The sequence below is a fragment of the Stegostoma tigrinum genome, chromosome 8, assembly GCF_030684315.1.
Source record: "Stegostoma tigrinum isolate sSteTig4 chromosome 8, sSteTig4.hap1, whole genome shotgun sequence".
Taxonomy (NCBI): Eukaryota; Metazoa; Chordata; class Chondrichthyes; order Orectolobiformes; family Stegostomatidae; genus Stegostoma; species Stegostoma tigrinum.
In genome coordinates, this window is record NC_081361.1 from 46865620 (window position 1) to 46883713 (window position 18094).

General features: G+C 38.4%; 1 protein-coding gene across 1 annotated transcript; it reads left to right on the top strand.

The window, feature by feature from the left end:
- The first annotated feature begins 584 nt into the window (after window positions 1–584).
- ntmt2 (N-terminal Xaa-Pro-Lys N-methyltransferase) lies at window positions 585–16863 on the top strand. Its single transcript, XM_048539689.2, has 4 exons — window positions 585–1163; window positions 9644–9819; window positions 15484–15733; window positions 16234–16863. The coding sequence occupies exons 1-4, from the start codon at window positions 998–1000 to the stop codon at window positions 16488–16490; spliced, it is 849 nt and encodes a 282-aa protein (XP_048395646.1). The 5' UTR covers window positions 585–997; the 3' UTR covers window positions 16491–16863.
- Window positions 16864–18094: the final 1231 nt, after the last annotated feature.

Consider the following 18094-nt stretch of genomic DNA (forward strand, 5'->3'; position numbering starts at 1 on the left):
ATTATTCGATCATCATCGATTTGCTGTTTGTGGGGCTGGTAATGTGCAAAATGACTTCCACATGTTCTATTTGACAGTAGTGACTGTATAAAATATTTCATTGACTGTAAAGTGCTTTGGGATATCACGTGGTCGTGAAAGGTACAATAACAATGCTAGTTTTCTTTTACATGCAAGTTGTTCATAATGTGTAGTAATCTTCACAATTCATTTAACAGTAGCTGTAGCACATCATTTATCAAACAAATGAGAAATGTGTTTTCTCTAAGAATAAAAATAAGTTTTGAATAATCTCTCAGACAGGTTATTTGGGTTGGAGAAAATGTAACCGAAGGTTATGATGGTAGAGTTGTCGTCTTAAATGATTAAAATCCACGCGTCTTGCTTTACGAGTTTGCCTCTCCACATTTCCCCAATCTCCCATGTTTGTGAATTTTTCTAATGCATTTCTCCTCTCAAACTTACTGAGCGACCCAGCTCATGTTTTTTTGAAGTTGCTAATTCCTTCACTGTACGAAGGGGAAGTGGATCTCAGTCGCAGATAAATCCATCTCCTTTCACGATGCGTCACTGGCATACATAACACAAATCATTGACTGGGCACTTAGGTTCCCTGTCATCTCACGGAACCACAATTTTCCTGCATAATCTCAGGAAGTGTTTGAACTTTGTACAAACCTCAATGGACCATTTAGTAAGATTCACATTCAGCAAAGTTTTGTGGTCCGAAAGCTTTGTTTTACACCAGGATTTAGGATTTCCAGAATATGCTGAAATGAGATCAATGTAGGCAGAGCTGGTTGGGTAGGAGGGTTGGAGTTCATACGGAGGCGCGTTTTCAGCACCTGCTTGGGGGATCGGAGCCTGATCAGTCCAAGGACTAGCGCCAAGTTGTTAAGAACAGAGATACCGGGAAGTTACACCGTGGGATCCGAATCGCCGAAAATTACCTGGAGAAATAGAGGAAACCCAGCGACATCCCAAACTCTAAAATACAATGGAAGAAAAGGTGGAGTGGAAAAAAGCCCACTATGCTTTTAAGTCGCGGTGGGACAGAACTGACGATGATATGTGCCGCAACAGCATGTCTTTCTTTCTCCATAAAACCATTAGGAGTGACTTCTTTTCCAGTTACCTCTTTCTGTTGGAGCAGTTGCCTTTGGGTGAGTTGGAGTGATGGCTGCCATACCCGTATAGGAAAGGCAGAGTGAGTGAAAATATCGCAGCAAACATAAACTGCGGCTCAATGTTATTGTAAAACGCAACATTTATTTAAAGGGGGCTACGTATATTTTCGGATTCTTTAGAGCATATTGGCTAAGTTTTATCATTCAGTCATTGATTAAAATACCACTCGATTGTGCGGCAGCGTTTCAGCAAATTTAGCCGAACGATTACAGTTTTGAATCGTTACGACACCTTCCACGACCACTAGACCGCGCAAAATGCTTTGCAGCTAATAAAATACTTTTAAACGTGTAATTGCGTATTGGCGTAATGCAGGAAACTGGGCAGTTTTGCGCACAGTAAAACTCCCATAGTCAGCAATATGATACTGAACAGCTATGAGGCGTTTTGTGATTTTGATTGAAGGGTAAATGTTGGCCAATATCCTGAGTCACAACCCATCCATCAAATAAAATCGAATGTATTTACACTAGTGCTTCGATTTGGATGTTTTCTAAATTGCTGAAGATATCGGGCATTTTGAGATAGATTATCACCTACTCCGAAAATCTACTTGGGAAAGGCTTTATGTGTTGGTCATCATATGATTAAATATGGCAAAACTCACTAGGAGTTTATATGAAGCAAATAAACCACAGTATTAGAGCTGTTTATGTTTTCTTCTAATTAAAAGGATGCTTATTCCAACAATGTACATTATTAATAACATTTATGAAAACTACATTACCGTAATTACAATATCACAATATTTACAAAAAATTCAACTTGTTCCATTTAACATATTCCACTTGAAGCAATTGTAAAGGTCGGAATATTTACACGACACATCCCATTTGAGGTAGACACCCAACAGCAAAAGCATTTCAAATCTGAAACTGCAAAAGGCAAACAGATATAACACTCTATATAACATCTTTCATTCTGATGCAGGAATTTTGTGTTCTATGGGTTGTTCTCAGGGCTGTAAACCAAGACAATCATAAACAGTGCCTGAAGAACTATCAACTCAGTAAAAGATGCTCTTTGGTCTGCCCTAAGCTTGCTGGCCTTTCATTGAGGGAGTTGTCCTCAGTTAAATATTGCAGACTGGCACATTCTACGGTCCAGAATTACATGTTGAGAGACACACTAGAGTTGGAGCAGCTGCAGCAGAGACACAAATGGGATAGGTTGCTCCCTGGGTCCTTTCAGCCATAGTGCACCAAAGGGCTGGAAATGGAGTACTTCTTAGGCTGAGCACTGCACAAGGACTGTATGTTGTAAGTCTAATTAAAAGAACGGCTCTCTTCATAAGTCCCATAGCAGATAATGTCTCCATGAAAAAGTAAGAGGGGTGGGAGAAAACTGGCACCAGAATGTTTTTGTGTGTGAAGGTGACTGCACATCAGACATGGTTGGGATTTGTTACTGTTGATTATTCTGTCACAACTGAGTAAACAAACAAATAAGTAAAAATGCTTTTCACAGTCATTGAACATCTCAAAACATTTATCATTAAGGAAGCACTTCCAAAGTGCAAATGGACGCAGTTGCAATGCAAGAAATGAGTCAATTTGCACACCCCTGACAGTTTGATAATGGACAGAAAATGTGTTTTGTGATGTTGGTTAAAAAATACATATCAATATGACACTGAGGATAAATCCCCCATACTTTAGAATAATGCAGTGATCTTTTATGTTCATCCAAACATGAAATTGAGGCCTTGGTTTGACATTTCTTCCAAAAGATAGCATCTCCAATAGAGCAGCAGTCCTTCAGTACTACACTGGAGTGTCAACATTGATATTTAAGCACTGGAGTAGGGCTTGAATCCAGTATCTCAGCAGCAATAGTGCTACCAACAGTATTATAGCAAACATGAGCATAGAGCAAATCACATGGCAACTTCATCTAAACCCCTCAACCAAGTATTGATTACCTTACTGTATTGTATTATTTATTTGAAGTACTTTTTCAGTTTGACCAAATTAGCAGCATTACCACAGTACCTGCAATCGAAGCAAGTAATGCAGAATGTTAATTCATGAGAATGAGCTGCAGCCCAATGGTACAGCATGAATCAGCACTGTATTGACAGGTCATTTTCCATTATAGCCGATTACATGGGATTAACATGCTTATATATAATTTATATTGGCTGCTTTCTATAGTGAATTATGCAGTTCGTTTTTGCTGTGAATACTAAACCTGTTTACATTCTTATGCCACATGATACATTTACAGTATTGCTGTTATAATAATTAATTGTATATTTTATCCAAATCACATTCAATGCAACGCTGAACAAATTCAGGCTGCCGCAAAAGAAAATAATGTGGAGGGCCCCAATATACAATGGAAAGCACCATTTATCAAAGTGTCACATTGCACTGTTGATTAAGCACAGGTACTGTCGAACATTAATTTTAAAACACTGAGCAAATTCGATGCTTGGTGATTAAAATGTTCATATAAGGTTAATGTTTAGCTTGCTGGTGTCTCCACAGCACATTAAGTGCATTTTTTTCACTCGTTATCTGAACTAGTGTGCATACGCAATATATTATCGGAATATACTTAGGGATTGCAGATTCTGTAAATATTCATAGCAGTCTCTGCTGAACTAAAACATTTTCCATCACCTGATAATGTTTGTTAAAATGTTAACAAACTGAGATAAGGAACTAAAACTCCATTACATGGCTCTCAATTTTTAAAAGAGAAGAGAAAACCGGGTGTAACAAGAAATAGTAGCAGCTTGGATTTAGCATTTGTAGGTTTTAGGAACAAAGCATAAACCAATTAAGGTAAGGATTTGCAAAGTTCAGCTAAAGTAACACCTGGAAGAGTAAATGTTGAGTGCAATGTAGTCTGTGTGCAGAGAAAAGGAAGGTGATTGTAAGTTAGCACATTTAGAACAAGAGTAGCAATGACCAGAATGGTAGGAATAAAATGGAGTAGGAGTGTGTATGACAGAGAGTGAATGGTCGGTTGGGGTGAAAGGATGATCCATCACATAGGTTTTTTTTCTAATTTAAACTTTAATAGCAGGTTATGGAGAATCATTTCTTGACCACTGTTTAAAAAAACCACATACTTTACAAAGTTTTGACTTCTTAAAATATTAATTGACAGACTTTATCTATAAAGAGCACTTAGGTCTTGATAACTGTGTCATTGTCCTAAAGACAGGAATATTACCAGAGGTCTGTTTGAATATATTGTGTTATTTTACCATTACACTCCACCTGCACTCATGTGGATGAGTCTAAATTTCTGCATCTGTCAATCACTAGGTTGATGAGAAAAGTAGGTGGGAGTTTTAAAAAAGCAATCACCCAGGATTCTAAACTTGATATGTGATTTGTGATGTCATTCCCTGAGTTATCAAAGTGATGTGAAGCCTTTACACTACATTTAATTCTTTGTGTAAGTGACCTTTAATATTTTTTCTAGAGCCCTGCAGCACAGAGGCAGGCCCTTCAGCCCAACTGGTCCATGCCAACCAAAATGTCCATTCACACTAAACCCATTTCCCTACACTTGGCCTATATCCTCTTAAATGCTGTACTTGAGGCAGCTTCAATCCTTTCTTCTGATTCTGCATGTTTATTGAATAATCAAGCAAATTTATTTTCCCCTTTATGTTTATTGTGCCAAGCCTTCATTTACATCATCTTACTGATAATTCTTTGATCAGTAGAAATAACCTTTATTTATCTTCTCTGATATTCACATGCTTCTGCAAGCCCAAGACCAGATTCAAACTCTAGGTGCTGCTGATCAGCCAACAAATGAAGAATTTGCATCAAAACATCTCTAGGAGATGTGCAGAAAATGTAGGACCCCTGCAGGCTTTCAGTCTCGTCATTTCCTCAAATGACCAAGATGCAACACTACTGCTCTATGAGGGATCCTAGGAAACTCTCACAGATCTGTGCCGTCTGTTGGGGCATTCCAGATGTAGCGTGATATCTTTCAGAACTCCATATTGTAACATAACTAACTCCATTAGTAGGCAAGGACACAATTCAGTCAATGTCCCAGTCATGTGTGACATCAAGACCACATCTTAAAGATGTTCGCCTGGCTCCCTGGAAAATGCCATGTTAGCTGTATCTTTGAAAACACTCAGGTTCCTGCTTCACTACAACAGCCCAGAAGCCTTTCATCAATGGCTGCTGGGAGTCATGGTCTGCCCTTTCCAACTATGGCTGATAACTCCTGCTATCAAACTCTCAACTGTGATGGAGTATTGAGACAATGTGGCCCATTCTTACACATGGGCATTGTCAAGCAGATGTTATGTCTCTTCAAGGTGAGGTTCTAATGCCTCAAATAGTCTGGGGGGACCTTGTAGAATACATCAGATAGCATATGCTGCATAATCTGTGCATGCTGTGCTCTGGGCAATGAATTTAAGCAAAAAAAAGTGGATGGTTTGAATGAGGAGGAACTTAGGATCGACAGATGTGATGGAGAAATCCTGCCCTATATTGGAGCCTGTTGACCTTAGAGTTTTGGGCGGACAGCCAAGATGCATTTGTTGCTAGACAGCCCAGACATGCTAATGGTGACATAATTAGATTTGTGGCTTGAATTTCCACAAGGTTGAGTGTTGCAGGCAGATTAGAGGGGCTAGGCACTTCTAAAGTGTTCCGAGAGTTCAATCTGTCGTCACCCCTCCAAATAGTTTCCTGTTAATACCATTCTCTTTCCTTCTGTGGAAGAGGTACCTGATACGAGGTTGATGTCCTTTGTATCCCTGTTGCCTTGCTGTTGGTACTGAGCACCAATGGCTAGAATGACGAATTGCAGATCTGAGCATATCTCTGGCAACAGTGAACATTCACTGGACCTGGCTGTCATGGTATCCTCTGCACCATCCTTGGAGAAATCCAGATACATGCATTACTGAACTAACATGATACTAATTGAGCTAGTGTTTCCAATAAACATGCCTGCTGTACCTGTGCTTGTTTGTGTGTTTTTTGGATGAAGTTATGAATGGCCAACACCAAAGTGTCCTCTGCTGCCTGGACCTGAGGAAGTTCTTGGTCTGTGGCTGTCCTCTGAGTGCCAAAAAAGTGGCAAATATTTTCCTTGGCCAGCTGTGGAGATGTGGCAATGATGTGCTCACCACAATATGCTCACGAGGCTAAATCTAGCAAAAATAGCTACTGAGGCATCATCTGAGCTAGTGCTGGGTACAGGACACAACCTTGATGGTGCTTGCTCTAAGGGATCTGAGGCTTCTCCTCAAAAGTAGAGAAAGGCCTGGTGGCTGGAGGGATGCTCTCTTCTGGGAGAACATGATGTGGTTACTGTTTTTGACTGCTGAACACAGAAGAGGAAATGGATTGGGTAGAATTTTTAGAAGCTTAAGCATGTTTGAAATTCCTTCCCAGTGTGGTTAATGAGTGAGCATACTGCAATGAATTGTGCTTGGTTGAATTGACGAGGATGTCTCGACATCACCACATGTGTGGCCTCCATTCCCTCCTGTGACCTCAAGGATCTTCTTCTCTTGATAAGTGAGCAGACAGATGTCAGCTGCCCCACCACTGATCATGGCCCTTTCGGTGGAATTATGAGCCATTTTCCCCTGCAATGAGACAAGGGAAGAGATTGAATCAGATGGAAGAGGCTGCCACAACTGTTAGAGTTGTTGCAAGTACACAAAAGTTGGGGAGGTGAGCCAAGCAAGGGAGTAGAAAGCACAGAGGACAGGGAGGATTAGTAGTTTGCTGGGCATGATGTGAGTAAGACCTGTTGAGTGGAGATGCTATCTGCAATAATGACAGTGGTAGACCTTGAGCCTTGGTAGAAGGTGAGTGCAGTGCAGAGTTATGGTGAGTATGAAGTAAGCTAGATAAGGTGGTGGCACCTATTCTTGTGGAGTGCCAGAAGGCCATTAATTTTCTTCATGTACTGCTGGGCGTTTCTCTGGACCATGGAGACCACATCAGTTCTCATGGCAACTTCAGATCAGGATCTCGTGCTGTGCTAAAATCTGTCAGCCCAAGGGAAAGATAACAGCTCTCCTCACCACCACTTTAACCAATAGGATCTCCGGATCCCTGTCTAAGATCTGGATGCCAAGTTTCCTCTGTCAGTCACCAACTTTGGAGCTTTTCACACATTCAAACTGTGAAAGTGAATCGACTTGAAGTGTTTGAATAGGTGAACAGCTGGGGTTTAAATATGGCACTAATGCAGGAACACCAGATTGTAACTGCACCCGTAAGCACTTTCTCCACTGCTGAGTGCAAGATAATGCAAGAGCGCTGTCATGGTTGTATTGTGCATACTTAATGAGGGAACCACTTTAAAATTGTATGAGAACACTCACTAGGGCTCAAGAAGAGAAACACTCCATGAAACACTCCAAAGTTGACACAGCCAAGTTTTGAACAAAATTCAGGCCATTGTGTTTACTTAAAGAAAAGATCAAACTTAGATGTCATTAATATAAGGCAGTCACCAGCAGGTCCAACGGTGAATTCAGGAGAAATCTCTTTTCCCAAAGATTAGCAAGAATGTGAATCCTTATCATGAGGACTTGTTTAGTTGCATTCAAAGGGAAGCTATGTAAGCAATCAGAAGGAAAGGAATAGAAGGATAAGCTGAGAGAATTAGCTGAATCAATCTGAGGAGACTCATAAGGAGCATAAACATGAGCATTGATGACTGAGTTCAATAGTCTGTTTCCTTGCTGTAGGCTCAATGTAACTTTAAATAAAGCTAATTACTGTGTGACATAAATCTCATAATCCCCTTTGTAAATCTCTTATTTCCTGCAAATTCTAGTTTGAAAACCTGGGAAAAGCAAAATGAACTATCCCAAACATTATGGAAATATCCAAATTACAGAGTGCCCATTAAATGTGACCGGGGCTTTGAGCTTCCTTCATGGAATTTTGGCAATGAATGAGAATATTTGTAAAGGAGTTTTAGTGGGCTGTATTTAGGAAACAGATTTTCAAATTTATGCATTCCAAAATTGTGACAGGATTTGTGTTTTCCCCATTATTGTAATAATAACACATTTAAAGCATTTGAAAATAAAGCATTGCTGATCCAGAAAACGTCTACTTCAAAATTATTTTTGTAATCTGCCTCATATTAGCAGCATAAGAAAGGTTTACTGGATTTACAATTCACAGTTGTTTGAATAAGGTCCAGACAATAACAATGTAAACAATTGTGTTTGTTTGTTTCGTTATTTTCACCCTCCATTTTATACACATTAAATCCGTGTTTTTTTTTCTTTCTGGGTCAGGCAATGAATGATTTACTGAAGGGGATGGTAGACAGGGACTGTTTCCAAGACCTCTGCAAATTCTGCTTGGAGTTAGTTTTTACAAGATGCAAAAGAACATCTGTTCTCCATTTAGTGCCTTTATCCTGACAACATAGTCAAGAATAGCAACTTGATTGCCTTGTGCAAAATTATGGGTGCAACCCACATCCTAACACAGTTTATTGGAGCACTGATATATTGTGCCTGCAATCGACCAGCTTTAGGTGCATTAGAATCAATACTAACATCATCTGGCCTCTCTCTCTTTAGGTCAACTAAGAGCCTTTCAGTTTTGACTGAAATGACTGAGAAGTGAGATATCATATTATAACATATGTTTAAAAAGCCGAGTTTTTGTTTGTTTCATATTGTGAAAAAAGGTCTGCGTAGGAACAGCAACATCCTTGGCTAACTCCAGCTGGATGACTTCACATGGCGTTGCAGTATGGATTGATGGTGTGATTCTCCTTTGATGGCAGATTCTGCCTGCTCGCACATGGAGAAAAAAACAAAAGCTCTAAAAACGAGCTCAGGAAAACACCGTCCTTATAAAAACAGACGTGTGGAGATGGAGGTGCGGGTTGATAAATCACTGCCAAACAACTTGCCAAGTGCTAAACTTTGAATGTCTTTGGTCCTTAACTATTAAACACCCAGCATTCAATTTTGATTCAAACTAAGGAGACAGTAATGCTTTCAATTATTTGAAACTACATCGTATATCTTCTTGTTTAAGACTCCAACTCATTTAACCAATAGCCAACCTCCCAGCCATTTTCACTGAGAAATATTATACTATCACATTTCCTGCAAGCCAGCACATCTGTTTTATTAATAAAATGTGATGAATAGTTTAGAATAATATTTCACTTTTTAAAATGCTTGACATATATTATCAGCATGGCAACTTCAGGATGGTGAAATGTAATGTGTCATCCTCAATATACAGCCCTATCTCAGTTTTTGTCTGGCAAAATCTCGAGTGAAATTTAAAAGCAAATAATTTGGACAAGCATTGTGACATATTAAAAGTTCTTCTTTTAGTGATGCTATGAGTGAGGCCGACTCATGATGAAATGAAGCAATGAATGAGAGAGTACAAGCATATTCGTAAACAGCTTTGTTTCTTTTCATATAAAAAAAGTTATATTTTTTGGTATTTTCTTTCAGTGAAGCTGTTCACTTTGACAAGCGAGGTGATTAATGGTGAAATGCAGTTCTACGCCAGAGCTAGACGATTCTATGAAGAGGTTCCAGCAACAGAGGAGGGTATGATGGGAGACTTTTTGGAACTCAACTGCATAGATGTGGAGGCCTCCAGTGTGTTTCTAAGGAAGCTCATAGGAGTAAGTCCAAAGCTGTAACTACAGAAAGTTAACAGAACTGGTAGACAATGAATACCAAAGACCATGTTAAACTGAAGTGTTCACAGACACTCAAATAAATAAGTGTAATAACACCAAGGCTAATTCCAAACATAAGTAAGTGAGGAATGCTTGAGATGAAGTATAGGTCTCAAAGGTTTAAAATTATGCCACGATGTACTGGGTTCAATCCTAATCTGGATTTATTAGTTTTTGGAGAGCCAAAATCAGTCAGGGTTTACACCCTCATTGTTGTTATCAAACCCATTTCTATGTATGCCTAGCTGCTAGATGAAGGCAAAATCAGACTTAACTGTAATGCTACCATACTGAATAACTTGCCACCCACACCAAGAGTCAGATTTTAAAATTATTTACTTATCAACTGTTGGTATCATTGATAAAGTCTGCACTTATTGCTCATTCTTAATTGCCCTTTAATAGGTATTGGTAAGCACCCTTCTTGAACTAGTACAATCCATCTGATAAAGATGTTCAGTTCCCACAGTGCTGTTGGATAGAGGATTTTGAGCCAGTAGCAATGAAGGAACAACAATATATATCTAAGTCAGAGTGATGTGTGACTCAGAGGGAAGTCTGCAGATGGTTATGTGTTCATCTGTCTATCCCTTTTGTCCTTCTTGTCAATTTTTGAAGTTATTGTCAAAGGAATCTTGGCAAATTGCTGCACTGCATCTAGTTGGCATCACAATTGGTATCTATGTGTGCTGATGGTGGAGAGAATGCATGCATTTGGTGGTGGATTGGGTGCCAAACAAGTGTGTTGCTTTCTTCTGGCTGAATCATGCTTTCTGAATATTGCTGGAGTTGCAATTCTGGAGTATTTCATTATGTTCCTGACTTATGTACTGTCAATGGTGGAGTTTTCTGGAGCATCAGGAATTTACTTATTCACCACCAAATTGCCAGCCTGTAATCTTGTAGCCACAGTATTATGTGGCTGGTCCAGCTACCTTTCAAGTTTGAAGGACTTATCTGAAGATGTTACCAAAAGAATGAGAAAGGGTGTTTGGTGGATGCAGTATTCTTGAGCTTTGATAAAGTCTCCTGCAGGAGTCTGTTACCAAAATTAAGCATATTGTATAGGAGAAAATATACTGGCATGGATTAATGATTGGCTAACAGGAAAATAACAGAAAGTATGAATAAATGGGGCATTCTTTTATTGACAAGCAAGGATCCATACTTAGACTCCAGCTGTTGACAATATGTATCAATTGGTTTGTGGGCTAAATGGAATATTTTCAGATTTGCAGATGATGAAAAGTTTGGTAGGAATGTGTGTTGTGAGGAAGAAACAGAGTGGCTTCAAAAATACTTAGACAGATTTGATAAGAGGGCAAAAGCATAGCAGGTGGTAAGAACAGATGTGCAGACTGTCCTTACATGGTTAAAGTGGGAAAACGTAGCCATATTGGGTTGGAATATAAAAGCAGCGATGTGCTTCTGAGACTTTATAAGGCTCTAGTTAGGCCCCATTTAGAATACTGTGTCCAATTTTGGGCCCCACACCTCAGGAAGGACATACTAGCCCTGGAGCGTGTCCAGCTGAGATTCACATGGATGATCCCTGGAATGGTAGATTTAACGTATGATGAACGGCTAAGGATCCTGGGATTGTACTCATTAGAGTTTAGAAGGTTGAGGGGAGATCTAATAGAAACTTACAAGATAATGTATGGTTTAGAAGGGGTGGATGCTAGGAAGTTGTTTCCATTAGGCGGGGAGACTAGGACCCATGGGCACAGCCTTAAAATTAGAGGGGGTAAATTTAAAACTGAAATGAGGCGACATTTCTTCATCCAGAGAGTGGTGGGCTTGTGGAATTCATTGCCGCAGAGTGCAGTGGAGGCCGGGACGTTGGATGCCTTCAAGGCAGAGATCGACAAATTCTTGATCTCAAAAGGAATCAAGGGCTACGGGGAGAGTGCAGGGATGGGGTGTTGAAATGCCTATCAGCCATGATTTAAATGGCGGAGTGGACTTGATGGGCCGAATGGCCTTACTTCCACTCCTATGCCTTATGGTCTTATGGTCTTATATAAATGAACCTAGGTATTCTAATGTGCAGGTGCAGCAGTAGGACAGCTTATGTTATGTTAATCTTTGTTGCAAGAGAATTCAAATAAAAGAATAGTGAATCCTATTTCAATTGAATAGAACTTTGGTGAGGGCATATCTGAGTACTATGTACAGTTTTGGTCTCCTTACCCTAGGAGGGATATTATTCCCGTTGAGGGTGTGCAATAAAAGGTTCACTTTGGCTGCTAGTTTGACTTGTGAAGAGAGATTGGGCCTGTGCTCACCAGAGTTTTGAAAAAAGGGAGATGATTTCATTGACACCTACAAAGTACTTGAAGAAACAGACAGAGTCAATGCAGGTAAATTGTTTTCCCTGGCTGAGCAGCCTTCAACAAGGGAACATAATTTCCAGATAAGGGATAAGCCTCTCAGATGCAAAATTATGAGAATTTATTTTACTCAGAAGGCTGTGAATCTTTGGAATTCTCTGTTGTAGACAGATATGGATGCTCAGCCATTGTACATTTAAATTTCGAAATTATCAATGATGCAATGGAATCTGGCGATAGTGTGGATAATCAGCCATGATTGTATCGAATAGTGGAGCAGGCCTGATGGACTGAACAGTCTTGTCCTGACCCTATTGTCCTTTTCCTAACACCTACTAAAAGGAATTTGACAAGGGCAAACTTAGTGCTGTGAGTAAAGTGGAAATATCAGGGCAGCACATAACAGCAGACAGTTGTGTGACATTGTCAGCAGTCCAGTTCGTCACAATATACAATTGTGTTGCCATTATCCTCCTGACTGCAGTATGGACACATGTATGATGTGCAACGTCATTGCAAGTTGACCATGACTTTAGAACTGGAGATTTTGTGTATTTGGCATTCTCAAGTATAAGAAAATAGGAAAAGGAGGTGGCATAATTCTGTTAATAAAGGATGTATTCAGAATAACTACTGAGACATGACCTTTTCTCAGCAGAACAAGATGCAGAGTAAGTGTAGGTGGGGATAAGAAATAGCAAGGGAATGTAATCACTACTATGGGTAGTTTATGCACTCATTAATAGTAACTGCGCAGTATAACAGAGGATAAATTTAGAAATAGGAGTTTATATGAAAGGTACTGCAATAACTATGGTGATTTTAATCATCATACAGATTGAACAAAACAAACTGGCAAAGGTGATTTTGACAAAGTGTTCAAAGTTTGTATTCAGGACAGTTTCTTCGTTCCAATACATTATGGAACTAACCAGTGAGTACGCTATTTGTGGTCTGATGATGTATATTGTGGCAGATTTTATTAATGATCACTTAGTAAAGGATTCCCCTAATGAGAGTGATCTTAATCTGACAATTTCACATTCAGTTTGAAGGTTAGCAATTTGTGTCTGCAGCTAGACTCTTGCTTAAGAACAATTCAACAATATGAAGTCAGAGTTGGCTAAAGTGGGCTTGAAAAATAGGGCAAAAGGTAGGGCAGTAGATAAACAATAGCCAATATTTAACAATATATTTCAAAATGCTCATTAACCTCAGTTATTAATAGATGTCTTTACATTGGAGTCATTTCAGAATTCAATAGGTTGATTATGGGAATGAAGGGTTTGAGTGGGCTGCACCTAAACCATTTAGGTCTTAGAAGCATAAGAGGTGTTCTTATTGAAACATGTAAGATTCTAAATTGACGTGGCAGAGTAAATGTTGAGAGTGTTTCCCTTTGTGGGGGAATTTAAAAAATAGTTTGAAAACAGCGGATTGCCCATTTAACATCGATAACGGCGAGAAATTTCTTCTCTCGTACTGTCATCAATCTTTGGAATTCTCTACCCCGATGAGGAGTGGAAGCTGAGCTTTGAATATATTCAATGATTAAATTAGACAGACTTTTGAACTACAAGGTCGACAAGAGTTATGGCAACAGGGAGGAAAATCAACTAAAGGGCACAGTCAGATAATCAACTATCTTAATAGCAGCATAGGTTCAAAGAGGCAAATAACCTATTGCTGCTGCTTTTTCTTATGTTACCCGGAATGTCCACACAGATGAATGTGCATAATGTGTAAAAAACAAAAGGAAACTCAATCCATTTTAAATCTTCCAGTCCCCTGGTTTAAAGTGTAGTTTTTGTAACCATGGCTTTTGCATGTTAGAAGCTCAAGTGAAAAAGTAAACATGCAGATAGTCACTCTCCCCGTCTTCTTGATTTCTGACAAGGCTATCAGATATATGGATATTGAACTTAATGAGCAAGATATAAAACAGAATCGCAGTGCAAAGTCAAAATAAAAGTTTAATGCAAACATTAAATAAAATCCGACTTCTGCAGTGAACAGCAGGTCACTCAATGTTTTAAAGAGAAATTGGCCAGGTACGTCTTTTTCAAATGATGGCTTCTACTGAAAATTGCAAGCTGTTACCTGCAACAAAGATAACAATCTATTATTATCACATTTTAAGCGACATTATTTTCTGTTTTTTTTAACAATTTCTTTTTCTTTTTGTTGTCGTATTTAACAATGGCACTACCCGTGTAATTTCAAAAACTAATACAGTCCTGCCTTCCCCCTTATGGAAGCCATCTGCACTTTTCCCAGCGAAAAATAGTGAACATTGCTGTGTAGGATAATCACTGTAAAAATGACTAACATGACTAATTGAAAATCTTTGTGCTTCCACAACCTAATCTTACGGTGCACCCTTCATGATCTGACCTCCTCTGTGAAAGTGGAGAACGTAGATATATGTGGCGTATTTTGTCTTTTATTTTGGCCTTAGTTTCCAAATCAAAAAAAATTCACATAACCAACTAACAAAACAGCATACAGCCTAATTTCAACTCACTGCAAGTCAATAGGTTAAAGTGAGTTGAAATCTCATCCCATGAGCCTATTGAAGATTTTGGTAAGTAAAAAAGTTTAGTAAATATTGTCATAACAGCAGGCTGTCGACAGGATGGAATTACATGCAGAAATGTGATTGAATGTACCATATTTTCTTTCAAATATCATGCTTTTAGATTTCACTTTAGCATTTTTCATTGTCGTTCAGATGTGTAGGGAATATGCTTTCCTGCTGGTGAATTACACTGACCATTTAATTGTTTTTCTTTTGTACAATTTTCATCAGCAAAAAGATTTAATTATATTACACTATCAAAAATTATGATTGGCTTATGATTGAGAGTATACATGGGTTGGCATTAAACATCAGTGAGACATGCTTTTGTGACATCTGAAGTGTATCTTCTTCCCAACTCACACTAGCACAACTGCAAACCATACATTTTAGACACAGAAAACCTTGAAACAAACTTCAGTTCTCTTTTATAAAATGTGATTGCACATTGTCAGTTCTGTTATATTGCACTCTGCAATAATGAATGTTTAACATGACTTCCCTTCTGAACTTAATTTTCAATTTCTATAACGTCTTTCACAATGCAATTAGTGTCCTTAGAGCTGGATCATTTTCTCTGATGACTGCAAAATTAAAAATGTTTTTGTGGTAGTATTTGTACATAAACATTTTGAATATATGCCTTTCTAATAAGAATCTGCCGTATAAATAACCATGTATCTTCAACTTTGATAGGGTCCAGGAAAAGCTGGTACCAAATATGCCTTGGATTGTGGCTGTGGAATTGGGAGAGTCACTAGATATGTCCTACTGCCTGTCTTCTCTTCTGTTGATGTGGTGGACATGATGGATAACTTTTTATTTGAAGCTCTTTCCTACATAGGAAAAGACGTGAGAAAAGTGAAGGATTATTTCTGTGTTGCCTTACAGGACTTTACTCCCCCCATCAAAAAATATGATGTTATCTGGATTCAATGGGTGACAGGTGAGCGGTTACTAGATATCACTACCAGTTCAACAATATCGCTAGATTTCCTCTGTATTTATGGTTCGCGAACTGTCTTGTGTAAAATGCATATTTCCTTGTGGAAGTTTGTGGAACATTGAACAATGAAATAATTAAAAATTGGATAGAGAATATAACAGGCTACAGAATGAATGAAAGCTCAGAGAAGATTTTGTTTTGTAAATTTGTATTCTTTAAAAAACATTATGGTCATCAAGCCTAGTCATGTTAATTTGGAGATGAGTAAGGAAAGCCCAAGCTTGGAGGGGAAAACAGCGACACTCTTGCTGCCTTTATGCATTTCAAGATAGTATATCATAGAATAGCATTTTCAGTAATCAGGGATAAGCCTTTTTTTTAAACTTTCTCAGCAGGGGATAATATAGGGTACAGATTAGGCAACAGTGAGGAAAATAGTAACAGCTTTAAAAATAAACAAAAACCATCAGGTTTTAAGTACAACCATTCTCCTAATGCAGGACATTTAACTGACAAGGATCTGATGGAATTCCTAATCAGATGCAAATGCAGCTTGAAAGATGATGGAGTTATTATCATTAAAGATAATGTTGGCCGACAGGGATGTGTCTTGGACCAAGCAGACAGCAGCGTGATCCGGGAAATTGAGATTCTGAGAAACATCATAGCAAAAGCTGATCTGGAGATCATCTGTGCAGAGAAACAGCTCGACATCCCTGAACAGTTGGTACCTGTTTGGATGCTGGCCTTGAAATAGTAATTCATTCTGACTGACTTGTTAACCTTGATTTATCTACCTAAATCAAGCCAAGAGTTCTTGGAGGGAAAAACTTATATATATCATATATATATATATGTATATATATGGATATATATAATTACCATTGGATGAAGATGTTTTGTGATCTACAAACGTCCAATGTAATAAAATTTCTAACATCCACTCAGACATAATTGGTACATACTCTTTTTAAATTTTGGGGGTTTTTTTCATCACATTAAAAACCATGGAAGTTTTAGTTTTCTTTTCAATGCAATGTAGCAATTATGGTCAAGTTTGGTAAAGAGGCTGTCAGATCTATTCTAACATTATTCAGTCCAATCATGCCTAGACCAGTAATACCAATAAAACATTGGACATTTTGGCCAATTAAATAAATTATATCATATTCAATGTTGCTCAATTACTGCAAGCCACATGAGATGTTCTTAATTTAATTTTTTGTATTTTTTTGTAAAGATAATTGTGCTCCTGAGATGCTGCTTGGCCCGCTGTGTTCATCCAGCCTCACATTTTATTATCTTGGATTCTCCAGCATCTGCAGTTCCCATTATCTCTCATTCTAAATGTGTTTTTTTATCAACTGAAAGACCAGGGCGATCTGTATTGACAGATCCTATACTTGTTAGTCCAGTTTAGCAATTCCACCCACTCTGTTAGTAAAATTGGGAAAAAGAAATCTCCCTGAAATCCTCATGAAAAGCTTGGGGATAACTTTTATATTTTAAATTGCATTCACCTTCAACTTTACATTTATATTCTGTGTGTTCAATATCAGTGACATTGTGGTCTGGGCTCCCAAAAGCAAGTTTGCTTGATTAGGCACAGGATAGTTTGCCTGGCTTGTATGTATACAGGTATACATAACAACAGAAAATGGATTAGAAAAATAAATTTGCTTATTGGAATTATCAATTCCCAATGTGCAACCAATAAGGCTCACTGATCCAGTGATATAATGAAATATGTATGCCACATGACAACCTGGATTTATGCAGAAACGTCAGCTATAGTTATGGTCTGGATTAACTTGTGTTGATACTTATCTCGCTGTTTTCCACTTGTTTTATTTTTTTTCTTTTGTGAATGATCAATGATCCTTTTGATCCTGCCATAACAAAATAATGAGCTGCTTAACTGTCATTGGAAAGGTATTGGCAATTCAGCAGTTTAACATAAATAAAGCCAATCTAAAAGCAAAGTATTTTGGAAGAAAACATTTATAACTTTACTGGAAAATCAGAGAGGAAACTGTTCTATTTTGACAGTGTTACAAAGGTAGAGAGGTGAAGAGAAACTTCCCTCATCCATCCCCATTTCTCCACAAACTCACTGAATAAAATAAAACAGTAATACCCCCACAAAGATTCCTTTGCCTATCAAAACAAAATTAACTACATCAATCATAGGCTTTTTCGTGCAAACCACTTTAAAGCATTCCAGCAATCTGACCAAAAACTGCATTGGATTTTGTATGCAGGGGATGAGAAGCTTCAACTGAAAAAGTCTTCAGTTAATTCACCACGTGGTTTAGAAGGAGCTTCTTAAGTTTCAACAGCTGCATAACTGCTGAATCTCAG